The 27,793-nt window shown below is 38.8% G+C and overlaps 1 protein-coding gene across 1 annotated transcript in view; it reads left to right on the top strand.

Annotated features, from left to right (window-relative positions):
* Nucleotides 1-27,793, top strand: part of MYOM1 (myomesin 1) — a 120,440-nt gene that overhangs the window by 44,413 nt on the left and 48,234 nt on the right. The window contains exons 4-12 of the mRNA XM_080381367.1: nt 8,943-9,080; nt 13,234-13,444; nt 15,144-15,301; nt 19,202-19,294; nt 20,236-20,324; nt 20,452-20,514; nt 22,079-22,243; nt 22,833-22,994; nt 26,400-26,541. Coding sequence (XP_080237493.1) covers nt 8,943-9,080; nt 13,234-13,444; nt 15,144-15,301; nt 19,202-19,294; nt 20,236-20,324; nt 20,452-20,514; nt 22,079-22,243; nt 22,833-22,994; nt 26,400-26,541 — 1,221 coding nt within the window. The remainder of the gene's footprint in view (nt 1-8,942; nt 9,081-13,233; nt 13,445-15,143; nt 15,302-19,201; nt 19,295-20,235; nt 20,325-20,451; nt 20,515-22,078; nt 22,244-22,832; nt 22,995-26,399; nt 26,542-27,793) is intronic.

Raw genomic sequence — 27,793 nt, 5'->3', positions numbered from 1 at the left:
TAAACCATGTTTGATGATTGGATTGGCATAAGAATAGCACTGGCAGTGATGATGTGGTTGAATGATGACATATTCATGCTCCAAACTGATTAGGCGTAAACCACTTCTCCTTCCAAGTTGTTTAGCCATATTAGTACAGCTGAATTTAATATGCAGTGTTGAGATAGTTTTTGCTTTGAGGCTGGCTTTTATCTGGCCAGGTTGGAGCAGTAAAATAACTTAAGGCTGTTCACCCAAGTTTGAGCTGACATATCCATATATCATTAAACAATTGTCCTTTTGCCTAATGGTTTTACTTTTATGGTGAGTGATTCAAGAAATAGAAATTTTCACACTGTATATTGGTTGAGGCATACTATTTCCAAAGTAGGAATACCCTGAAGTGTTTCTTGCACTAGAATAGCAGTTATGCTTAGTTGCCATGGTTTTTGTTTAATTAAGATGATAGATATTGCCTAAGCAATTACATTAGCCGAATATTTCAGATATCATAGCCTCACATTATGTCTATGTATCGCAGAGATTTACAGAAATTAGGGGCATATTAAAGTAAGATTAGAGCAGCTGTTAGCAATAAAGGAAACAATCAAGAAATTATAGCCCAAAACATCTGCTTACTGTTATATTACTGTAAGATTTAGAGTATTATTAACAGAACTGGTCAAGGCTTGTCCATCAGAAAATTTAAATTTTGAAAACTGAATATCCTTCAAGGATTGTGGATAAAGATGGAATTTTGGCCAAAACCACTGAGGGAAAGACTACCTGTACCACAGTAAACAATACCTTGTGATTACAGCCTTCACTTGGCTTTCAGGAAGTTCAGGGACAAGTCTCTATTTGCCTGGGTCTGTTCAGGAGTTTGAACCTCAGGCTGTTAGAGCCCACATGAATGACTTGACTATCTGGGGCTGGGTCATATCAAGTCTTTGCTGTTGCAGCAATTTCACTTGTGCAAATAATTAACCACTGAGTGGAGCAGCAAGAAGCTCGTTTATAATCTGCTGATGAAGGGAAGTAAGCTGGAGATCCTGGGACTGGTGGTTATGTTTCCAGAGAGTTGGGTAGGGGAAAATATCCCAAATTTCTGCAGTGATGTAGCAGTGCCTTCATGCTACTGCTGACTCTAACCCAAAGCTGCCTTTTTCTCATAGAAAATGTTCTTACGGGAACATTATCTGAAGTTGCAAAAAATTATTGTAAAGTAACCTGCTTCTGAGTCCCAGTTACAAGCGCTTCAGTAACTGGTTTGTCAAGTGAGTTTCTTCTGAAACCTGTATATTCTCATCAAGGACTCCTCTAACATCAGCAAAGTAATGTTAAAGGAAATGGAATTGCTTAATTAGTAGAGAACTTAAAACATTTCCAGGTTTCCTGAGGTTTTGTTCAAGATAATAGCTTTTGGTTTAAAATAGTATATTTAGTGGGAATTCTAAACTACTTTGTAGTACAAGAGTTGCCAACAGGTTGATATATTATCCTAGGAATCAGACATAAGAATGTCTCTGTTGTAACTTCTCTTTTTTCTGTGATACTGTCTTTGTGTTGGAAGTCTGAGAAACTCAGTGCTGCTATGTAAGACTAGATGCTATTTAAATCTCTTTTGCACAAAAATTTATTAATACCTGAGACAATATGGTTCTGAACTATAATCCCAATATTTAACCTAATTTTATGGTTAATATGACCTCTATGTTAGTACTTATTAGGGTTTTGCAACCCATTTTTGCTGTAATTTGCAAGAGGTAAAGTAGAATAAAATAATGTGACTATATGGTTAAATGTAGTGGCAATTTGAAGTAATTCTTTCCACGTTTGTACTGTCTTCCCCAGCTGTCCCAAAACACTCCCAGGGATAATGTGAAGACAAAAAGTTTTACTAAAATAAATTCAGCAAATCAAAGACTTTCTTTTTTGCCCATATGAAAGGAATGGTGTAGCAAGGAAAAAAAAAAAAGAAAATGAGCCTTCAAACTCTTTCAATTTTCAAAAAGTAGAAAGAGTCTTGAATTGAAATGCTCCATCTAAATGACCTACAACAGTGGTGGTTGCTTGAAACCTGAATGGACACATGAATCCAAGTCCAGCTAAAATTCTTTGTCTAACAATTGGTTATTGCAGTCACTGAATTTTAACATCAAATATATACTTATGTATAATGGATATAGTTTGTGGATAAACCCCTCCGAGCTTAACAGGAAAAGTTTACTATTCAAACATTAAACTTTTATTCCGTTCACTTCTTATTTTTATCTAAAATACCTTTTGCTAAACTTTATTATACTTGCAAAATTTAAGTCTCCTCTTTTTCTGTAGCAACTGTATGAAAGAGAGTGTTCATGAAGCAACAGTGTTGGCATCCGCTTAGTGCTATGTGGGAAATTTATCATGGGAAAAGACTGGAGAAGGAACTAGGGGCTAGGTAACCTATAAGACCTTGACCTGAACCCAGTTCTCTGATGTTGAAGCCTCGCATGAGTGGAAAACATGTCCAGAGCACGGACATGGACAGCTTGAAGGAGCTGCAGCTTGTTTTTTCATGAGGACAATGAAGTCCCCATTTGCAAGTGGGCTATCCTTTCCCCACATTTAAAGTCTTCTTTACATCATGACAGCTTGAAGAAGTTAAAGGAGTGAAATGAAAACAGGCAAAACCAAGAGCAAGTATGGAAGCTTGCAACTTTGCCAAAGTGCCAAACCCTGGGCTCCTAAAAGACAGCAAGTCTTACTATTTAAAGATTGCTGCTTCACACCTAGCCCTCTCTACCAGATTGAGGGGCTGTCTGTAAGCGTACACTGCTTCTTTGGCCTCCACAGAGCCAGGAAGAGTGGGGTGTGCTGCTTCCCCCAAGGGAAGGAAGGATCCACGCAGGAAAGGGATGGCAGCTCTCTCCCACAAGCCATTGTTGTGGCCACCCCATCCTTTCCCCTGTCCAGTCCTTTCCCCTGTCCCATCCTCAGCAGCTGCTGGGGTGGGCAGCTTGGCTCTTGTGGGAGAACCTTCTTCCCATAGCACCACTCCATCCTCTGTGCACTTCTAAGAAGCTTTGAGTCAGGTCTGCCAAAGCTGCCTATAGCACTACAGGCCTGTCAAACGAGACTGCTGGATTAAACCTGCTTACCTCTTTTTTTGGAAGCTCAGTCATTTGTCTTTGCTCAAACTTCCACTGCTTTTCCATGAGTAATTTTCCTGGCCAGCAGCATCAGATAATCCCATCATGACACAGACAGGTTATCTGCCACCAAATGGGCCAGAGACTTGCTTAGAGAGAAACCAGCAGTTATTGGTGTGGCTCAAGCATTTGCATATATTTTGCAGGTCAAGAGAAACAGAAAAGACATGGTATAATTCAGGTGAACCAAGCACACAGGGCAGAGATGCCCTACTAGCATGCAATCGATTAGGCTGCCGGACAGTAAGAGTGAATGCTCTTCTGAGCAACGTTGTAACCAGGGTTGAGACAGGGCTGTGTAAATAATATACTTAAAGAAATATGGGAAGACCATGATCTTGGCATTGCTCATCCTTTGGTTTATTACAGGTGAGGGTTAAGAAGGTGGCTTCCAGACTTCATAACCGGGCATATTGTTTTAATGAGACCTGCTGCAAAGAAACAATCCCACTTCAAAAAAAATTTTTTTGTGGAAGCTGTGTTAGGGAACAGCATGGTTATTGCCAGCAGTATGCCTGGGCCTGTGACAAATCTGTCAGCAACTTAACTTGAATATAGTAACCAGAAAACACCTCTCATCTTTAGAGGCTGGCTTTAAAGAGCTCTTTGCTGAAATATTTTTTTTTCTTTTTTCTTGTAACTGAGTTTGCCAATCTATCTCCTCTTTATGGTGACTAAATTCAAACATTGCATATTAGGAAAGAAGCAGCTGCTACAGAGCCTGGAAAATGCCTCTTGGCTAATGGGGCTCCTTCAGCAGATGCAGCCACTGTGTGTACCAAATGCATCCCTTTCTGCTGTCCAAGTAAAGTGAAAGAGAGATGTAACAAAAGCATGCTAAGGACAAAAACCATGATTTTCTAGAGGTATAAAAGAGCTTACAGGTGCTTTTTCATTCAGGGGTGGAATAACTAAGGAATAGGGTGTTGTGGTCCACTCACAGAACACATTTCTGCATCCACGGGGCACAGACTGTGCAGGGTGGGAAACCTGTCCCTTCAGGCACAGAAACAAGGGCAGTGCCAACATATTGAAGTACTTTTCTATCTGAGAATAAGACAATAAAAGAAAACCTCTGTTTGGGGAGTTTCAGATGTCCTGCACAGTGTTGTTGTCTTTAGTTCCTCTGTTGGGCTAAAGCAAAAAGCTAATAGTGTCTGTTTTTCACACCTCTACAGGGCAATGCCTGTGCCTTTAGCATTTGCAGTCACGCAACTCCCAATTCAGTGACTGCTGAGAAAGTAGGAAAATGCTGGTGTTGATAGTTTAACATGCTGAAAGCCATCAAAAAATGAGGACAGTAGGCTTGGGTCACCAACCTTGATAAGGCAGTACAGATAGTATCTGATCTGTAAAAAACCACACATATGCGCTCTGAGCATATCAAATGAGACTGAAAGCTGTTAAAAGGTCATGGTACTGTTCCTCCCCATGAAACTAGAGAGCACTGATACCCTGCTCCTTCTCCTCCAGGGAGATTCTGTTCCACATATCAGCTAAAAGGTTGGAACATTTTAAAATAAAGGGCAAGATTTTAGAATCTGGTTCAAGAAAGTAGAGTCCTTCTTTGGGCTACCTAAATAAAGGTTGTAGGCAGGGTTTGGGTTTTGTGTTGCACAGGAAGAAATAGTAATAACAAAAAAAGGGAAACAGGGAAATAAACATCATGACAGTAATAGTGATCAATTTGTTTTCCTGTGTGAGGAGTTCCATTTGAATGTGCACTTCTACTAGCATCCATATAGCTCTGCCTGAATGGAAGCAAACGATAACAGGATTTGGAAAAGAGAAACATTTTCTTCTGCTTCAAATGCATTTATCTCAGCTCGTGGTTTATGCAGTGCAACTCTAAAAAAGATTTTTGAGTTACTCTGGATACTTCTCTGAAAGCACCAGCTGGATGCTCTGATGTGGTCATGAAGAAATTAGAAATTTAGGAACAGCTGTGAGAGAAAGTGAAAATAAAATAGAAAGCATATTATGTCAGTGCATTAATCCAAGGTATGCTTGTGGCTGAAATACTAGGCACAGTGCTGATCATCTAATTTCAAACAGTACAGTCTGAAACCAGGAAAAAGATCAGATATCAGCAAGTAGGGTAGTGGGAGGTGTGGAATATGTTCTTTTGGGAGAAGGTAAGACACTGGAGCTCTTACCTTGGGACAGAGGCAAACGTGGGTATGTAACTTTAATGTATAAAATAGTGAAATGTGCAGAGTGAACAAGGAATGATTTTTCACACAGAGGGGTATGTAAACACAGAAGAGATTATAAGAATCACAAAAGAAAGTGCCATTTTCATATATGCATTGTAAGCGCACTGCTACAGCCAGGATGCAACCTCTGGCTCAGGGTATCCCTAGGCTTTTGCTTGAAACCAAAAGGATTTATCCAGGGAGGTATTTCTTTACATAAACTTTCTTTTTACCTGCTCTTGACCATTGCTGGAACAGGAAACTGGTCTAAAAGCACCATTGGTGTTTTTCAATGGAATGCTTTTCACTGCAGCCTCGCTTAGTCCAGGTCAAGTTTCTGGAAGAGCAAATGTCTGAAGCAAATTGGTTGGAGTGTTGTGTTAGGGATCTGAGAACAGCAGACAATTACAGAATCCCCATGGATCCATTATTCAGCTCATAGTTACCATCTGCACTTTTGATAGCTGAGCGCTCCCTCTTCTGTACCACTACAAAGTATTGGGACCCAATCCTTGCACAACACAACACAAAAAAAAGACAGCACAACAACTCTTACTGCAGCTGTACCTTCCAGAGAAAGAAGAAGGGAGGAAAAGGCATCTGGAAAAGTGCTTTTCTGGTCCTGACCACCTACACACAAGGGCTGACCAAAGGATGCAACAACTTGAAGGATCCAAGAGTAGTAATCCAGAAAATAATCAGGTGGCTGCAGCAAAAGGTGCCTCAATCAAGAGACATTATGGTTTAGAAAACTTGAAAGAGAGCGGGAATCAGCTGTGCATGTACGGTATGTTTAACCTAGTCATCACACCTCATAAAAGTCCCGGTTCTATCTCTGTTTCTCACGCTTCATTGTGATGGAGATCTCTGGTGTTAATCTGAAAGGTCTGGGGGATATTTTGATGAAGCCAGCTATAGAAGGCATTAGAAATGAAAGTGAGATATTCAACTTGAAAGACTTGCAGTGTTTGATTAAAAAAACAAACACCAAACAAACAGAACCTAGAGCAACTTATTCTTTCCTTTTCAAATAATTTTAGCAAGTTATAAGTGAAAGATAGAAAAAAAATATGTAGGAAAGACATCAGCAAAAGGCCTAGCAAAGAGTGATGGGAACTGCTACGTACGCTCTCCATTAATTCCCTACACGAGTGTGTAACCTGGACCTGAACTGAAAACTAAACCAACAGAACAGCCAAATTCTTCTTTAGGAACAAAGAGCTAGTCTTGACTTAACTGTGCTCAAAATGCCTGAGCTGAAATTTTCACCACATTTCATCTGCTTTTATGAAAATAGAAACTTTTTGACATTTAAACTGAAGTTTAAATAATACTGTGATCCTTCACAATCCAGAAAAAAAAAGGAATCAAGTGGCCTCCTAAAGGGTTCAGACTAAAGTCCCTAGGAAATCTGATGGCACTTAGAGTAAAAATTCCAGGTTTGTCCCATTTTAAAATAGGACAGGAATAAAAGTCGCCTGCTAAGTAAAGAACTGCAGTTCCTTACAGACTATAGTTCAATTATGAAAAGTAATGAAAATACTTTGCCTTTGATGTTTCTCACCACCTATTTGATGGCGAGTTCTCCCAACACATTTTGGTTGGCCATAGTGATTGTACTACATTGTTGCCCAACCCAGGAGCGAGGCCACTGCATACCCTGTTTCATTCTGTCTCTACCTTTTTATTTTACTCTGCTTGGACCATTCCTGAGTGTTTTCTGCTTGGATTTCTGTCCCTAAAGCTCGTTCCACCTCAATTGGACGCCTTCCCTGGAGGAAGAACCTGTCATCAGACCCTGGAGCAGATAGCATCTCTCTCCTGTAGGCTTAGTCTGTGCCTTGGCTGACCCAGTGGTGCCTGCTGTGGTAAACCCTTGGCCCCAGCCCTGTGGTGTGTGCCACAGCCTCTCGCTGGCTGTGCTTTCGTTTGCATTGAAACCAGGAGGATGAGGAAAGAAGGAGAATCAGTGCACGGTTACTTTTACCTCCTGTACTGAGTGTGTCTTGGTGGTGGTGCTGTAAGCTCAGTGGTGGTGCCTATAAAGTGGGCACACAAGGAGCACAGGGGAGGGTGCTGTCTCACTGCGATGTGGGTGAGCTGAATACAGCTGAGTCTGATGAGATGGGGACTGAGCAGAAAGGAAGGGAAACAGTGATGGTGCTGGGAGTGGCAGGGCAAAGAGATAAGGGCTGGAAAGCAGATGTGGGAGGGGATGTGAAGTTCAGGAAAGGAACTAGAAGAAGAAGGAGAAGAGATGACAGCAAGAAAGCCGTTAAAAGAGCTAGGGAATGGGAGACTGATTTAATAGGCACTACTTAGGGAGAAAACTCAGCCTGAGCAAAGGGACAGACACAAAGAAACAAAGGAAGGAAAGATAGAAGAATGACACTGGACCCATGTGTTCTCACACACAGAGTCCCACATGGATAGATTATTAACACGTATTTTGGAAAGTAAGCACTGTTGCTGGTATGACGTGTTGGTGGCACTTCTGGAGCTTGGTACTTTTGCAAGGCTGTAGCCTAAGAAAACCATCAGCTCAAGTATGTATCTGTAATCTTACATCATGCATGTGTAACATCCTCAGGGATCCAGTGCTAGCATGAGTTTCAATTGTATGTGTGCAGCACGTTGCATAGAGACACCGGCGTAAGCTACCCAGAGTATGGGAATCAGGTTAGCCATAGTGGTGGTACGTGTCTGGTCTGTGCACGTAAGTGGTAAGCTTATGCTGTGTAGACAAATCTCCAGACCAGATCAAGATATTGCATAGTTCTGGGAGTTAAAGATGTGTTGCATTGGGAAAAGGCAGAGGCATTTGGAGCTTTGTTAACACAATTTGTAACCACGTTAAAAATGAACCCCAAATGACTGCCACAAATATGCTTCACACTCTTCAGAATCCCTCCCAGGTGGGTGACGAGGGGAAGCCTTCTCTTTGGTTTGCTCTTCTTTCTTTCCACTCATTCTCCATTTGTCTGTGCTGTGTTAAATGGTGGTACTTGACTCAGCTCTCTGCTTCCAATGGATTGGGGTGGTATGGGAGAGCAGTGGGAATGGCAACTGAGCAATGGCTACTGAGCGATATGCTGCCCCACAATTTCTGTAGAGAGACTTAAATGCATTATTACTTTGAATACATTTACACACCAACATTTTGGTGGGGGACCAGGCAATTTCAGGACAGTAAATTCTGGAAAAGTAGAGGTTATGAGTTCGGGTACAATCTTCAGAATTACACAGCGGTCTCAGTGACTTCAGGGTCTACTGAGTATCCAAACTCTCCAAGTCCCAGCCCAAGAAGCTATTAAATGTGCATTGCTATCATGTATATTGTTTATCCTCTTTATTTAGATTTGATATCAAGGGGCATCAGTGTTATATTTGTAATAATGAGTTTGTCAAAAGCGTATTTAGTTATGCGTCTAGTAATTCTGAAATGATGGCTATTTAAAGTTATATTTTCTTATTATTAAACAAGACAGCAAAAATTTTTAGTACTTTAATCTTATTTTGGAGTGTTTCTTAACAGCTTTTTTCCCTGAACTTAACAGTATTATTTTTATTTCAGGCTGAAAGATTCTAATTTAATGATTGAAAATCAATCCTATAAGATGAGTCCCAAAGCAAAGCGAGCAAAACAGAATTTTGTATCTGAGGACAAAGAGAATGAAGCCATGGACTACTCAGTGCCCATATTCACAGGGCGGTATGTCGATTTTCCTTTTGTTTGGTATCTTATTTCTGACATTTTCTTAAGAAATTATAAAATAACAAATCCATTACTCTTTTTTTACACTCATGGATCTCAAGGTGATTGTTTGCACTTCACATGAGTGATAAAGAGACAAAATAAGCTCATTTTGGCAGAAAATCAGACATTGATCATCGAAAGCCAGGACAAAGGAACCTAGGTGCCAGGATTTGTTTTGAACATATCGCCAAGGCCACTTTCTATGAAATTAAGACATAATTATAACTCTGCTTATTGGGAACCAGACTAGCATGTTGTCCATATTATTTAGCTTGTTCTTTTGAAGACTTGTTCTGTAATTCAACGTCTCTTTACCAAGCATTAATCATAGAAACAATGAAGCAATGTGCTAATACTTTGTCCTGGCACAGGGAAAACCTGGAATGAAACCAAATACTTCCTCAAATCCATTGTAATGATTCATACTGATCTCACGTGTTGGTGGCATTTATTGCATAGTTACTACTGATGTAATACACCGTACTGCAGCAGTGCCCTCAGTAAAGCTGAATGTGAACTTTATGTGGAAGCCAGAACCAACACGAGCACGGAGGCTGCCCTGCCCTTTTTGGGGAATGGCATGCTGATTTTATTAGGAGTCTCTGGCAGTTCAAGCATAGTCACTTGTTCAGATTAATACATACTGGGGTGTGGTGTGGAAAACTGGTTCCTGATTGGAGGCCAAGAGGAAAATTTCTTGCCCACCTGCAGCTGAACAGAAACTTTCCTTCAACTTGACTTTCTTCTGCAGCACAGCATTGTTCATGGGACACTTCCAAGCTGTTCCTGGGAGCCAGTGTTTTTCTGTCTACTGCTTAATCAGCACCCAATGTCACTTATGCTTTGCATCTAAGCTTGTGCTTTCATGTGAAACTGAGTTCCACTTTGTCAGGGGGAGATGGTATTGCTTTAACCTTTTGAGGGTTTGTGGTGCTTTTGTGATGAGACCAGCAGTTTTTGTTTTTATTAATTTCCTCTCACTATCCCAGAGTAATTTTTTTTTACACCTCTTGTACATTTCTGTGTTGCATTACTGCTCTTTGATCCAACCAACATTCAGAAGCACACACTGTTGCCTTCTTAAAACATTGCTTTGGAGTTTCAGCTATATCTTCTGTGACAGAAATACATAAATATGTCTCACACAAAACTTGCAGTACATATTTTCAAGGCTTCTCATTACCTTTGTGTCTCACCTGCTGTTTCTGCTTACATAGCAGTAGATTTACAGCTCACTATCATCTGTCTCCCATGCCCTCAAGTACAAATATTCTCCCTTTTTATTGTGTCTTGAGTCTACAAAAGTAAAATTTATAGTGCTGGTCAATAGCTGAAAATCATGACTGATGGCTAGTACTCCTGGATGATGTTCTTAGCTTTTTTACAGGCCCCTGTGATGTTACAACATCATGTTAACATCTTAACAAATAATCTTTTTTATTTTTCTTTTCTTTTGAAATGCATACAGTAATATCTAACTTAGTGTGGTGGTGTGTAACTTCATTTATTTGTGTCTCTGCAATACTTTGGGATTGTACATCAAAAGATACTGTTGGATTCTTACATCATTGTTACTATTCTTCTTAGTGTTGTTGGTATGAATCTTACCTTTTGCATGTGGCAGCTGAGGAAGTTGTGTGTGGTTTTGTACACTGAAATGAGCCAAATAGTTTTGTTTTTGTTTTGTTGTTTTGTTTTTTTTTTAATTAGTTAAAAAATGTAAAAAAGGCATGGGATCATTGTTAGGGTGCCCAACTCAACATGTCATGAAATGGTTGGGGTATCTGTTTTAGGCATTTTTTCTGTTGGCATCATGTTCATGACCACATGCCAAAACTGCAGAAGCTGCATGCCACATTCCTGTCAGATATTTATTTTTGTTTGTAAGATAACAGCTGAAGCCCATTGAACCATGTGCATGTTATATGTCATTCCCAAATTCCCCTCTGAAATTGATGCGTTGTTTCCCATGGGCAGATAACTTTTACAAGGAATAGTATTTATAAAGGTCATCCCTCTGTGGGTTCATCAGAGCTGTTGTCTGTTCTGCTGGACGACCTTCAGTGCCGTGTCACCATTTCCATTATTTGGTTCTATTTTGGAGCTCGCAGCTTCTGCTGTAAAAACCTCCCTTGCTCAGATTATTGACATCACAACTGTTCTTCTTAAACACCTAGCGTAATCCTTGCAAGATAAAATTAAGGACAACCAGCCGGTATTGTAGATAATTAAACACCCAGTGCACCAACTATTTGCAGCCACCAATAACCCTATGCCAAAGGAGTGCAGATGACAGATACCCTTTAAATAGTATTTTGTGTGTGCCATTTGGGGTTTGATCCTGTTGTTTCTGTTTGAAAAGTGTTTTCTGCTGAAACCCCTGAGACTTACTACAGAATCAATTCTTAAATGGTACTGTGTGCTATTTTTGATGCATTCATTTCAGGGAACACGTTTCTCTTTGATCTGGGCACATTATAACAGGAAGAAGTTATTAGCAAATCTAATTATTTAATACTGTTGATCAAAAGCATCTGGAGACCACTACTGCAGATGACTAGGCTGAGTCCTATATTAGTCTGAAGATATTCATTAGCTCCCAGAAGATGCTTTATGCCTTGAAGAGCAGGTCCATACAATGAAGTTGCTGAGATCTTAACTACTGTAATTAGGGAGGAAATAATGTCAGCTTGCCTTTGAAGGAAAGTGGCACTGATTCATTTAAATGGCATGTAGCTCCATTCATATTCATTAAAGTGGGTTTTCAAAATTGTCTTTAGAAACCTCTGCCATATATCTGCAGTTTCAGATGGTGTTTGTGGGGGGGGCTGCTGTGCCTAACTGAAGGGAATCCATCATCCCACTGGCACTTTTAAGAGTCATCCTGTTAAAGCAGCCTGAAACACAGAAAGTTCAAGGCAGAGTTTGAGGGCATGAGGGAGGTCAAAGTTCTATGCTGTTAAGTAATTTTTTTTAGTCTTTTCAGCAATTTTTATGTGTAGTTAAGTTCACAGCACATTCCACTGCTTGGCTGTCTTGCATCTCATCGAACTGACTTCATAGCCCAAAGATAAGGTTTTGGACAGTTAATTATGGGCTTGAATCCAGATTTTCTTGTGTGTTGAGGTGTGCTGTCAAATGCATAATATTAGCAAACTTAAAGAAAACAGAAAAAAATAATTCTTCCTAGTCTTTTTGCTTTGTAGCAGTGCTAAGTGTTTTATGCTATAACAGTGAGGTTATGCTTGAGTGCCTTCTGGAATGAAACAGAGGCTACTTTCTCCGTAGTGCTTGCAAGATGGCACTTAATAACTTAAACAGAACCTCTTTTCAGTGTGCCATCTAACGTCACCCTAAAGTAACTAAATACAGCAGAAGGATATTAATGGTTCTCCTTAAGCCAAAGAACTCTCATTGTGTATGCACTACTGTAGCAGCTGTAATGTCCTGGCAGTTGCAAAACAGTATGGCTGCAATGACACTTCCACATGTGCGTATGGAAACAGCATTGCCCCATTAAGAGTAACCGTTCTTTGCATCTCTCCTCTGTAGAAAGACTGAGAACGGTGCTTCAAGAAAATCATTAATCATCTTCTTGGTAACATTTGGAAGAACAGTCACCCTACAAACAGTACAGGATTGCATTTTCTATGAATAAAGAGAACTTTTTGTGATATACAGTAACATGTTTTTCTGTATGAATCACAAGCGAGGACATTTTTATACAGCTACAATTATCTCCTACCACTTTGGTAGTGTTATTATAAACGCTGCAGCCCTAGGTCAATAACTGAAGATCTGTGGATAGGCCTTACGCTAATCTTTATAGCGATGCACGTATAAAACCACAGCAGGATAATGGTTAAACTGAGAACATGTATGGCATAGTTACACAGAGAGGCACTGACAACAGCCATGACTTTGGACGGTGAAATACTTAGTCATACCGCAGTACCCTTCCATGTTTCAGCTTTGAATAGATATGAGACTGTAATAGCAGAAATATGAAAGTGTTGGTCACTGCAGTTGGCTAATTTGATAGAAAGTATAAATGGAATATGTTTTCAGCATTTTCCAATGGGATTCTGCTTTTTAAAAATTCTTTCAGAGAAGTAAGTATCAGTGGGATCACAGACACAGAAGAAGAAAGAATTAAAGAAAGTGCTGCATATGTTGCCAAGAGGAACCTTTTTGCCACAGGTGAAGGAGTTAGTGTCAGCAAGGTGGCCAAGTCAGCTTCTGAAGAGGAACGTCATGAAAAAAAATCAAGGAAAGTAGCGATCCGGGAGTCTGCTGAACGTGTGGCCCTGAAGAAAACGGTAAAAAATTAGAAATGAACACCTAGACTATAAACAGCATGGATCTTTTTCGTTTGGTGTATGTAAAGTGCCTAGCACAATAGGGCCCTGATTTACACCATGTGGGCAACCGCAATACTGGTAGTAAAAAACCAAAGGATTTTCAGTGGAAACCTTTTCAATGACTTAAAGTCTTGTTATCTTGGTGTCAGGCAGATAAGAAAAGAGGCACTGTGCCTGAGGTATGCTGGAATGCTTCTGTTGTGCTGGGAGAAAGTGAGGGAGAGCAGGGCTGGGGAACACTCTTTGGTCATGCCCACACCTAATTAAATGGCACAGCATCCTTCGCCTGGACAATGAGGCAGTGGCTGGGCAGAGCAGAAAGCTGCCAATACATGTATCTTGCAAATAAGAATGTGATGGGGCAATTTCTAGGTTTTTATGGCCTGGGAACAAGCTCATGAAGAATATTTACTCCAGAGTTTTAATCACAGGGTGTAAACTAGGGATTGCCAAAGACATCTGAAACTGAATGTCTAACTGTAGGTAGTTTTGATATTATTCTGCAAATTCTTAAAAACCAGTACTCAGAGCAAAGGTACAAATACGTTATGACCAGAATGGCAGAATATATCAAGTGAAAATATGTTAAATTTAGCAAATATATTAATGTTTTGAGCAGAAGAACTGGTGATATGCTTATAAAATAGCCTCATGACATGAGGTTGGAAAGGGCATATACATTTTTAAACGTAAGGTAAAAATTCAAAATCATCTCAGAAATTGAGAAACAGTGAATGTAAAATTTGATAACAGCAATGGAGCTTACTACACACAGAAGGAAAAGAACAAGTAAATGAGGAATACCTGACTAGGTAGAAGTACCTGAGGTGACAGGTCAGAAATCTGATGTCAGTCATTGATGTATAAAAACAAATGCCATTCTAGAGTGTTTTAACAAAAATATTGTCACTAAAACATGGGGAGGAATTATTTAATTGTGTGGAGACTGTTGGACCTCTGATAATGCGTATTTACTGTTTTATGAACATTGAGGACAAGTAAAACCTGTCCAGAACTGAGAAACAATTGTAAGGACAATTGGCATTGCGCAGTTTATGGAAGACTGAGAGGATAATGAAAGCTGTCTTCTTTCAATAACCTTAATACAGGGACCTGTAATTCTCCATATATGTGAAAGTTAGGGCAGAAAATAAATCATATAGTCTGAAGAAAGCAAGATTTATAGTATATTAGGATTTTTTTTTTTGCAGCTTTGTGGATAGCCATGCAATTGAAACAGTTACTCCTGGAGGATGAAAGATATCATCAGTAGGAAAGGTTTGAGAGCAGGTCTGTCAGAGATGATCTAGGCATACATGATCTTGCATTAGAGAAAAAGCACAGAAGACATTTGAGTTTCAGACATATTTCACCCTTCACTCTGTATTAAAAAAAAATGTGGAAAATTATTCTACTTAGAATAATTTTAAGGGAAAAACCCTAGTAAAATCAACTCTAGCTATTTTGGAAGGAGAGCTTCTTGAAGATGAAAACTTTGTTTTCTGTGTCTAGGTGAGATAAATAAATGAAGTATGTCTGTCTGGATTTTTAAATAAAAAAAGCATAATTTTTACTGGCCTTCAAAAGAAAGCTTTTTGCATATTAATAATTTGCACTTATAGCTGCTGGAGTTTATAATGAAATGTTTCTTTTCCAGCTAGAAGATACTCAGGCATTCCACAAAAAGTTGAATCAAGATAAACTTTTACATGCTCCTGAGTTTATTATTGAGCCTCGTTCCCACACTGTCTGGGAAAAGCAAAATGTCAAATTTCGTTGTTCCGTAGCTGGCTGGCCAGCACCCCGTGTTACATGGTAAGTTTGTATCTCAAGCACTGAAAGTCACCACATAACCAATATCTGAAGTCACCTTAGTGAATATGGTATTTTTTCCAGAAAGATGCAAAGATGCAAGTTCGATTAAAAAAAAAAACAGGTACAGAGGACTGTCAAACACCTTTCAAGTAACCTCATACAAAACGAAAGCAAAATATTAAAAAGCAGAATAATACTTTGTGTAACAACAATAGGAATGCATAGAATATTTTTTTTCATAGAGACATCCAGTACATTCCATCTGCTGATGAAGGAAAAATAGCAGTTTAATTTATCACCAGTACTATCCTTAAAATAATATTTTCCAAATAGTTCTATTTAGTCTACAAATGCCATTAATGTTCTGAAGCATTAAAGCATGCTTTGGTTAAAAACTAGCAGCTTGGCTGTTGAGCCAAGTACTGAATCTCCATGAAACTGGAATTTCATGACACAGGGTGTTCATAGCAGACATAATTATTTGAAGTCAAAGACTCGGATCCAGGACCATTCAAATATTATGAAAGCTTTGGAGTCTAGTGGAAACTTTCCATTCATTTGAATGGGTTTTGAACCAAACCTTTACTGTAAGAAACCTAAAAGATACTCTTAGTCATAGCTGAAGGTCTAATTTGACTCTTGGGTTAAAGCTTACCCTGACTGGAATTGCATTTAACTTAATTAACAGTGACTTGTGAAGCTTTACTGTCTCACCACCTATTGCGCTGATCTTTCTTATGTTTCATGCTACACGGATACCATCAAGTTGGTAAGATAATATGTAACAACTTTTTCCAAACATAAAATGAGATTTGATGCTCCTTATTTAATTTAAAAGATTATTCCAGAATGTGTATATAAAATGTGTGTATGTGTTTATAAAATGTTTAAAAAAACCCTAAGCCTGCATTCAGCAGTAAACATTGATTAGGCGTAAGTCCTATGGGGAGTCTATTTGTGGAGAAAACAGAAAACGTTTACTATATCACGATGTAAAGCAATACTAATTTTTTGCAATTTACTGCTTGAATTGCTTAATGGACTCTATGTTTATTTAGGTCTTAAAAACCTTAATCTCAGAGCTTCATAAAAAGTGCTGCTAAGAGGCACATTAATAGGCCAGAGCTGATACCCACGAGTTCACTTGGTCTCTCTTCTCAGACTTATGACAACCAGTAGCCAGGCTCTTCATGGACACATGTAAACGCTGCAAGTGGCCTGCTTTGACATTGCTCCTAGACAAGATTCCAGACAAACCCTTTGAGTCTGGTCTCAGCTGGACATAAGGAATGGCCAGCTACACTCACGGCTGTAATCCAGCTCTGTAACCCGAATCCTAGCCAAGAATGCAAGAGCTGAGGCTTTTTCACTTTGGTTGAGATACACGTTATCCCAGAAACCTGACGTGGTTAAAGCAAACCTTCAGCTGTCTGCTGTTGCTCTCACTGTGAACCTGCCTTTCATCTATGTGCTAAATGTGGGTGGTGGAAATTAATATATCATTTTACTGTACATCTGAATTCCAAAGGGATTTCAGTTCAGCACAGGCTACTAATGAAAAAAACCCAAGAGTTCACAGCCATTTCAGCAGGTGCCTTTACTCTGAGGCACACAACAATGCTGATGTCAGCTTTCATTCAACGTTTCTAACGAAATGTCAGTCGTGTATTCCAAACAGTCATTCTTTGCATAAGCAACGAAGACCTTTTCACGTACCTGAAAAGTTATAAAACTTAATGAACTTTCTCTAAAGAAAACATTACTGTCTCATGCAGCTGTTCTGACTCCCTTGGAAAAAGCATATGGAAAACCCAGGACACTTGAAACCAGTAGCAGAAGCATAAACTATCAGTGCATAATGACAGTGGGAGGTTGCAGTCCAACATTAGCTAATGACTTGGCTGTTCTGGAACTCGCATTTCCAGAAATAACAACTGGTCCTTCTAACACACACGAGCCATATGCTTTCCATAGATGAATATAAGTACATGAAAATTAAATCAATTATTTTTTACTAACCTGATAATGAAAATAAACCAAGTGAAAGTCATATCACTGCTGGCATGACTCAGTCAAAGCTTGTTTCTGCATGGCATCACATGCTACCAAATGCCTTTGTTGCCAACAGGATCTGAGGGTTGCCCAGCCCTTTGGAGAAAATGTAAAGAGATCATGGAGTCAAGTGCTGTTTCACAGGATTTCATATTCCCTGGAAAATATTAGGAACTGATAGCACTATCCTATTTTTCTAAACTATTTGATGCACTACATGGAATATAAAGATGCCCAGATGTTCCCAGGCAGATCAGTCTGGGAGGCACCATTGCACAGATGAGGTGAAGAGTGGTGGTGAATGGATTACTCTTATTGGACTCATGCATTATTCTTTGTTGTAAGTCAGGATAACGCAGTAGGAGATCTGTAATGAGGTCAAGCATCTCTGCAAGTGTTTGAAGTCTTGGCCTGCATTGAGTCCCTTTTCATAAATACCTTGCTAAGAAGAAGATCAGGATGAAAAGCATAAGGGATTATGATCCTCCCTTACTCTGGCACTTGGAGAAATCCCAGTGTATTACTATGCAAAAATATTTGTAGCCAGGGAAATATTATTTATTCCACAACACTGAAAGTGCTGAAAGGCAATTTGCAGATTTATCATGGATATGGTTTCATCTCGACATATATTAAACTAATAATATTCTTGGTAAAAATAAAATCTCTTATTACTGACCTGTTGGGTGAAGTGGGACAAGCCACTGACACCAGACCAGTTCCCTTTCCTGACTGCAAATCATGAGAGATTTAAAATTTAAAATCTGTAATGAAGAAGCAAAGCTCTTTGGCTGGATATCTGTTACGACTTAGGAAGGGAAAGGTTTATTTAAGCTACATCAAAGTAAGAGATGAAGATACTTCTATCTATCAATCATAATTTTTATTTCCACTTCCCTTATATATGTAACTTACGGAGCACAGGGAAAGCTATGTTAAAGGATGACACTATCTTAGGAAACGTTGTTTCTTTATAGACCTCAAATCAATCCCAAATGTACTGAATACAGTTCAGTGTGTAATTTTATTAGACTCCTGTTGACAGTTTATTACTAGTGCTTACTTAAGATGGGATTCACTTGAACATTTACTTGGTTATACATGTGTTGTCCAGAATGAATGACTTTCTATGCAGCGGTTGATGAGGAAGAATTTAGTGTGAACCACTGAATTCTCCCTCTGTGAATCTCAACCTGTTTACAGCAATTCTGAAATTAGCAGTACCAGCTCACTACAGATCAGTATTTGTTCATTCCTTCAAATTACTTGCTGGGGATTTTGAACAGTAAGCTTTTCCTACCTGAAGATGTAACTGTACCAGAAAACACTCATAGTGTATACCTGTAAAGGCAGAGAAGTTTTTAGTAGTACAGCTTTTGCCTGATCCCTCGCTGCAATGCACTTTACCAGCAAGACAATTTTTCTTTACCAGTCTAATCCCATCAAATTAGCTATGCAAATAATAATAAAAAAGTTAACTTCCTACCTGACATTATTGTGAATATGCAGGTTTTGAAAGTAGATCAAATATGTGGACAAAAAAATTGCGTACGATATCTAGTAGGTAAGGATGCTACAGAATTTTCAGTTTGCAATTCACAGATGTTACTCATGAGGTGTTATTAATGTGACTCCTCCATTCCTTTACAAGTAGTAACATTAAGTTCATAGTAATAGAAACTGATTCTCATCCCATTCAAGACTATTTTCTCTTTATAATTCGAAAATAAAATTCACAGTTTATCTGGGAGAAATATGCAGAAACTGGTGTTCTATTTCAAACATCAAGCACTTGACCTTTTGTATACACTTCTATTTGTGACACACGGTTTCTTTGCTTTTCCATAGGTACAAAAACAATGTACCCATTGATGTACAGACTCACCCTGGCAAGTATATCATTGAAAGTCGATATGGGCTGCACTCACTGGAGATTAGCACGTAAGCAAATAATAGATACTAGAACAAATCCTTTAAGCTGAAATGTTGGTATAGATTGAGACCTGAAAGATGTGAACATATTTCTTGGGGATGTAAGACGGACCAAGTTTGTACTGCTGAAATGAATGCTGTCTACTAAATGTTGAAGCAGTTCTGGTTTTCCTCAGTAGATGGTATGCAGTTTACCTAAGTGAGCAATTTATCTGGATTGTTATTCTATTTATGGCTGAGTCAAAAACATGTGGGACATTTGTGATTATTTTTTTCCATTTGTCTGCTTCATGAGTGTAGTTTAACATGAGAAAAATCTGATCCAGGATAAAAATATGTGAGTTAACTTTCTCAAATACAGCAAAGTTCCTGATTCTTACTGAAATGAGGAACAGAACTGAGATGTCCTCACTTAGACACAAAAAAGATCTCTAACAGTAGTCATCCTTCAAATAGGAATTCTTTGCAGTCACTTTGATTTAAAAAACACTGAAAACATGAGACCCAATCAGTTAATTTGACAATCAGTAACAATCTAGATTTGATATAGATTTTGACTAGTTTCAGATACTAGTGGGTGCCTTTTGAAAATATTTTATGGTATCTACCATTTCTACAGGTTCCACATTAGGCATCTCTCCATAGGAGGCAGTAAATAAGAGAACACTTAGAGATAACTTAGATAAATATCATCAGACAATTTGTTCCTACTTATGCTGTATTCTTAATTTCAAATCTGTAGGTGATATTTGAAAAGAGACATTTATTTCAAATATTGGATTTTTAACATTGATAAAAACTTAACTAGTTAGTCCAGTGTGTCTTTCTTCTAAGCTTTTACTTCTTTATAGATTTTGCCTAGATTTCTTAGTGTTTTTTTAATCTAAAACAGGAGAGACCATGACAAGGAGTAAAATGGGTGCTCTGCTTAATATTTTCTTTCATTTTAGATGTGATTTTGACGACACTGCTCAGTATCGGGCCTCTGCTATGAATGTTAAAGGAGAAATTTCGGCTTATGCTTCTCTTGTGGTAAAGAGTAGGTTTGCAAAATATTTCCTTTGGGGTTTTTTTTGTTAAGATGCACATTACCAATTTTGGTTTTGTGGCTCAGAGAGCCTTTACGTCTTGGTGATAGTGACTGAAGTTGTTCTTTTTCTGCCTAGGATACAAAGGAGAAATTGATCCAAGTCTTCTGTATGCTGGAACAGTTTCCATGCCTCTGGGCTGTAAGTTGCACCATATGTTTGTTTGACCCATCCATTTACAGTTGCACATTATGAGAAATGACTAAGCAGACTATTTTTTAACATTATTTAAAAAGGAAGCAGGTCTGATTTACAAAGGTACTGAGCTCTACAGTTTCAGATTATGTTAGCCTCACCTATAGGGGAAAAAGACACTGCCTTCTAGGACTATGGCTGTTTGATTATATAAGAAACAATTTTTTAATATTGCACTTTATTGTGGAATAAAATCTGCCAAAAGAAGAGACACTTCTTCTTTTGCAATATGTAAAACATGGCCTAGAAAAAAATCTAGGGGGTGCATGCACCTAAGTAGAATAGTTGACTTAATTGTTCTTGTCTGCAGCTATGTGACTCCATGCATTGCGTAAATGTGTAGAAAAGATCAAAGAGCCAGAATCCAATTTGAATATTTTGGATATATCAAGGTAAAAATGGTAGCTTGTTTTACATAAGAAACTCACACTTTGAAGTGATTTACAGTATTGCATAGATACTTCCATGACGTTAAGACAATCCACCCATGTATGTCATGCAGGTGAAGTGCCCTAGGGGCCCTGTGGTTGGAAGGCTTGACAGATGAGACTTGTGGACATTTCTTTTATTGTAGCAGCACAAATAGAATCAGAGATATGTTGCAAAGGCATACTAGCTGGTATTTATATACCAAAGCTCTGAAACAATAGAAACAAAATTATGTACCACATTACAAAATGCAAGGCCACACATTTCCAATATAATTTGGGATTTATGACTTGGTTATGGGAAAGGAAGATGACAATCTGCATATATTTATTTATTACAGGAAGACTGAAAGCCACCAGTGTAAGGCAGTTGTGGAAAAGGAAAATGTGACCCTAGGTTTTACCAGCTGAGCTGTTCTTAAAAGAAACATGGAAGCTCCCGTGCCATGTACATTCAGTACAAGTGTAAGGCACTTCGGCTATTCTGTCTGGAGTACTGCACAACTTGGGCCTCACAGCACCAGAAAAGATAAATACGGGAGCAAGTACAGAAACAGGCTACCTGAATGCCTGAGGGAATGGGGAGCTAATTTTATATTAAGAGCCCTCCCAAAGGCTTGTTTAGTTTATGAAAATGAAGGCTGAGGGGACACATGACTGCCCTGAGATGGAGCAGGAATTAAATTAGGGAAAGAGAAGAACCATATAAGCTAAAAATCAGCTGGGCCTGAACAAATCATTAATCATAAATAGAAGTCTTTTAAAGTTATAAAACAAACCTTATGATAAAATGCTGGATCTGAAATTTTGAAATTCTGCAGGAGCCTTTCCCTGAGAAAATGAACTATCTGCAAGAACTAGAGTTGTATGAATAAATAGTTGATTCTCTGTGATAGTAAAGGCTTGGATTATTTAACACTGCAATTACCTCTGAAGATGATGATTTTATATACATTGTTTCTATTTATACCTTAAACTTTGCCTGAGATTGTACTCATAATTATTGGGTACTTTTGCTTCCTACTCTTGTCACAAAAGGAAAGAAAAAGTAACCAACCAGATGTTTTTTTTCCCTTACACAGTTGGCGTTACCCCTCATGGCTATGCTTCCAGGTTTGAAATCAGCTTTGTCGACAAGTTTGATGTAGCCTTTGGGAGAGAAGGCGAGACAATGAGTCTGGGCTGCACAGTTGTCATCAGTCCTGATATCAAGCGCTTCAAACCAGAAATCGAATGGTACAGAAATGGTGAGAAAGTTTGACAAGAAGAAATAAAAACTGCTCTTATGTAAATTTTTACTTATTTCAGCACATGTGAACTTTATGATTTGATCATCACTTTCTCAGATTTTCAAAGAATAACATTTTCTCTTTTTCAATTAAAAGTTTTTCAAAATCCAGCATTTTGAAGTGGAACCACAGTTAGAAAACTGATGAAGCACTGTGAAAATGTCTTCTAGGGATTTTTTCTTCCTTAAAATATTTAAATTAGAAGCATTTTGATCAGCTCCAACATCTATGTGGCCCATCTACATACCCACATAGTTTTTACTATTTATTTATATGACAAGACATTTCTTAAGTAGTTGCACAAATGTGTTGTGCAACAGCTGACTAAAAAGCTGTTGCTTTCTGAAGTTACGCATTGAAAACTAAGACAAAATTGGCATGAGAACATTTATGATTTATAATTTATGATTGTGTTCAAAGACAGAAAATTGCATAGTAAGAATGGTCTCTTGTGTATTTCCAATCTATTCCAATATAGTCTTCATATTTGGACTCTGTTCCTTAGTATATCCAGCTAGTTCTCATAATGAAATTCTCTAATTTCTAGGTGTTCTTATTACACCATCCAAATGGGTCCAGATGCACTGGAGTGGGGAGCGAGCTTCATTAACACTGACTCATGCAAACAAGGAAGATGAAGGTCTTTACACTCTACGAGTGGTGATGGGAGACTACTATGAAGAGTACAGTGCTTATGTCTTCGTTCGAGGTAGGATACTGGTAGGATACCAAAATGAGGAAAACATGCTGGCAAAATAAGCTTTAGACATTTGAGGTGCTTTTTTTTTTTTTTCCCAGTAAAAAGAGGATAATGATTTTCTATTCATATATTCTAGAAATATAGCTTCCAATTGTTAACTCTGGAAAAACTGAATGTATATCTCATGCATTGGTGTCACGTGCTAGAAGACTTCCAGACACCATTGGCATTCTGAGGAGGAAATCTAGGGTGTTGATGTAACAAAACTCTTTCTCAATTTCAGCCTGAAAAGAGTACTGGACATAAGTCATAAAGAGGAAAAATCTACATAATAACTTCAAAATTTATTTTTGTAACCCTCTCACTGCCAGCCAAAAGTACACTGTTTTGATTAAGATTTTGTGCACCATTTGAGGGGTCTGTAATGCACAATGCAGGAAAAGATACAGTGGAAGGGAAACACAAAGATCTGCACCTGGGGAAGAATATGCTCATGCACCAGTATAGGCTCGGGGCTCACTGGCTGAAAAGCCACTTTTCGGAAAAGATACTGGGTGTCCTGGTGGATGCCAAGGTGAACACATGCCATTGTCACAAAGAAGGACAGTGTCATCCTGGGCTGCATTAGGAAAAGCATTGCCAGCAAGTTGAGGAGGTTGTCCTTTCCCTCCACTCAGCACTGGTGAGACTCATCTGGAATGCTGGATTGAGTTCTGGGCTTCCCAGTACAAGGGAGACGTTGACTTACTGGAGTGGCGTCCAGTGAAGGGCTGTGAAGGTGATTAAAGGCTTGGAGCACCTCTCATATGCAGAAAGGCTGAGAGAACTGGGGCTGTTCAGCCTGGAGAAGAGAGGGCTAGGGGGAGTTTATCTATATGTATAAATACCTGACGGAAGGGAGTAAGGACAACAGCGCCAGGCTCTTGTCAGTGGTGCCCAGTGTCAGGACAAGAGGCTATGGACACAAATTAAAATACAGGAAAGCTCATTTTAACATAAGAAAACACTTTTTTTAATACAAGGGTGACTGAATACTGGAAGAGGTTACCCAGACAGGCTGTGGAGTCTCCATCCTTGGAGATACCCAAAACCTGATTTAACATAGTCCTGGGCAACCAGGTCTAGCTGAGCCAGCTTTGATCTTAGGGTTGGACTACACAATCTCTGGAGTTGCCTGCCAATCTCAACCATTCTGTGATTCTCTATAGTAAAGCAGCAGAGTGTACAATAAAAATGCAATTTCTCCAGGTGTTGTTTGCTTGTACCACAAAAAAACTTCCTTGAATTTCTATTAGAGAAATATCTCTTTAAAAGGAGCCATGGCTATCAGGTTGTGTGCTGATTCTATATCTGTCCCAGCTGCTAAAAGCAGCTGAAGTGTGTAATGCTAACTCTGGGAATTCTTGGCTCTAAGACCATGCCCAGAATGGTACTATGTTGCCAAGTCCAGCAGAGCTGTGTGAGATAACAGCCTGCTCAGAAAATATGACTGGAGCAGATGTTTTCATCACCTGAGGAAAGACTCTACTGAAATGAGCAGCTGTGACAAGAAATAGGACTTGCCTTTCTTGCTTTGTTTAAAATTGTGCTGCCATATACATAAATAATCACCCTCATTCCTGTTACATCTTCCAGCAGCTCAGGTATGACCTGATTGCAAACCCACAATCCCTTTCACCAGAGTATCTTATTAGCCAATCAGTGTGTTTGCCAAATTCTAATTAGAGCAATTATATTATACATTCCTACTTAAAACGTCCCCACAGTCTCAGGTTAGCTACTATATTCCTCACTGCTCCTCCTAAACTGTAGACAGATCTGCTGTAAATGGCTAGCTATGGTATTTAGGCACAAGCCGTTGTCTTTCTGTGTTACACACAGAAATTCCTGTGTATCGATGGAAGTGAGCGCTGCACCGATCAAGTACATGTTGTTAAGTCTCTAGATGGACTTAGAGAGGGTGTGTGACCCTTCTGCCATGGTTACAGCTGAGCATTTGTCAGCAAGCCCATCAGGGGTGAAATCCTAGCCTCCTGGAGGCTGATCAGCAATGCTGGTTGTCCCAGCTATTTCCCAGTCTGTCTTGGAAAGAAACTGTGGTGTCTCATGTTCCATCAAGTGGTAAATATGGGCAACTAAAACTTTTCATATGGAGAGCACTAAATACATGTTGTTATTGCTCTTAATGTTTCTATTATTTTGTTATCTGGATTGCTTATATCCTGTATGTTATTGTTTTTAAAAATACATCAGGTTAGCTGTAATTAGAGCACGTAAGCTCCATATGATGCTACTCTGCCTGTAAGAGAAGAAACGGTGTAAAATGTGGGTTTCTTTTTTCTGAAGACTACTGTTTTACTTAAGGCATTTTTTTTCTGAATCCAAAAGCATGAAAAATAGGGATTACTGTATATTGCAGTACAAAATCCTGTAATGCCTTGAAACACCGATACTGTTTAAGAAGTCTAGGGTTTAGATAGAATGCATGAAAAAGGTTTTTTAGCAAAGTATTTTTTTCTTCAGATCTATACATCTTTCTTGTCTAAGTCAGGTCTTCTTTTAAACTCACAACAGGGCTTGAAAAATGCTACACGTAAGTGTACAAATTGGTGCTATTCTTCAGAGAAACCACCTCTTTTCTTTGAAAATCTTTCATACATTCTTCCAGTAAAGGTTATTTTTCTCGACATGAAAATTACCCTATCTCACCAATCAGACTCTGTGTAAACAGTAAAATTCCGCAGTGCCCAGCACTGTGCTCTGTTTTTTAAAGTTTTCAATAAGATATGTCCAGAAGCTGAAGCCAGGACCCTTTGACATCAGCAGTCCCAGGTTTGTGATAAACACTTGAAAGGAACAATATGCTCATTCTTATGGAGGTTATATTCCACAGTGATAGTGTATGTGTAATATAATTAAAATTCAAAAGGTTTTGATACCTTTGCAGTTCATAGCTAAGCGAAAACAAACAATGAAGGGCCATGTGTGGAAGTAAGAGCTTTCAGTGTTGTATATGCAGTGGATGAATACTTTTGATTGAGCCATTACCTGGCAGTAAGACAATATATCAGCCTCTTCTCCTAAGTAGAATAGCAGGTAAATATACAGTCTGTGGAGTTTTTCATTCAGCTATGTCTCTGGCAGTGACCCAACCAGAATGCATGTTACTAATTTTGTTTAAAATGCCTAGGTGAACTACATGTACAGTATGCTATAACATACTAAGCATTTGTAAATGTGCCAAAGAGAAACCCAAAACCTAGAAAAAACACTGGCAATATAAAAACAAATACTTTTTGAAGCCAGTAATGGAACTTCTTTTTTTGGCTCATTAGGTGCAGTGTTTGGTCCTAAAGATTAATAATTGAGAAAGAACTATGGTTCACATTTGGAAACATGTCTCCATCCTCACAGATGCTGACGCTGAAATCCCAGGAGCCCCTGGCGCACCACTAGATGTGCAGTGCTTAGATGCCAACAAAGATTATGTCATTGTCTCCTGGAAGCAGCCTGCTGTTGATGGAGGAAACCCCATCCTTGGATATTTCATTGACAGGTCAGTGAGCACGCCAGACTGGAGAATTTATATTGCTGCTCATTCTAACTCAAAAATCTAAAAGCACATTGAAAAGCATGAGATAAAATGGTCATTTTGTTATTTTAATTCTTGTTGCTGGCCAGAAGAAAATCACTTTCTTTGGTTTAGATTGGCTGGGCCTGATACAACTTTCATGGAAATAATTACGTCCTGCTTCATTTAACTACATAGAAAGGATTCTGTGAGACACTGCATAGCTCAGCCCTTGCTGCTTCCTGTGGGGCTTGAGAGGCTTTGGGACTTTGCAGCGGTTGGTAGCTTACAGAATCGGCTCCATCAGGCAGCAGTGGCTCCTTCTGTGTCAGTGCTCTCCTGCACCTTTCCAAATAGTTACTACGTAGCACAAAGCAAAACATTATCCCAAAGGGACTTACATTTCTTTTATGCACTGTTGTTTTTCAAACTCTTAGATTGACAAGCTGCATGCAGGTCACGCGTAGGTGTTTTTCTCTGTAACAATAAGAGTTTGAAATAATTTTTAAAAATATGAAACGTCAATGTGTCACACAGTGGCAGGATTCCAGAAGCCTGGGGTTTAAGAAATTCAGTCAGTATTTTGAGACTTGCAATGATCTTCGGAGCTGCTAATATCTATTTGAATGTCAGTAACAGAATACATCATTAGTAGTATGGTGTTCGTGTGGGTTTATTCAGATGCATGTTAAAAAAACCTGCAAATATTTTATATATATATATATATATGCCACTGTATTATGCCGTTGTATATATATAAATTATATATGTGAAAAAGAAGTCATTGCTTTGTGAAATAAATCTAACATTAGTACGTTCAATTCAAATATAATTAAAATAATACAAAAATGGTTTTCTAACTTCTGAGTGTCAGTTGCCACTGTAACTATGTTGCGCTAGACCTAAGCTATGGTTCTCACATTCATTGAAAAAGCCTAAACAAAAGACAGGACTAGACTCTGAAAAATAATATCTCATTTTAAAACTAGGCTATTGAGGGATGCCAGCACTAAGACTAACCACAAGATGAATGGCACTTTGCTTTTTCCTTTGTGTTCACCTTCTTTATTCTAAATTTGCTCCTAAATTCAAATCTGTGTTGCTGCTCTCCAGTATTTGATCCCACTGAAGGTATTTAGGCACCCAAATATTCAGCCAGGTTAGCCCCTAACCTGGAGTAAGGACCCTAGAGTAAGTGGGTAACCCAAGCCAGCAGGAGGGGTCTGTGCTAATGCTA

Source organism: Falco punctatus, assembly GCF_963210335.1.
Source record: "Falco punctatus genome assembly, chromosome: 3".
NCBI classification, from domain to species: Eukaryota; Metazoa; Chordata; class Aves; order Falconiformes; family Falconidae; genus Falco; species Falco punctatus.
This window is presented reverse-complemented; position numbering and strand designations above follow the sequence as displayed.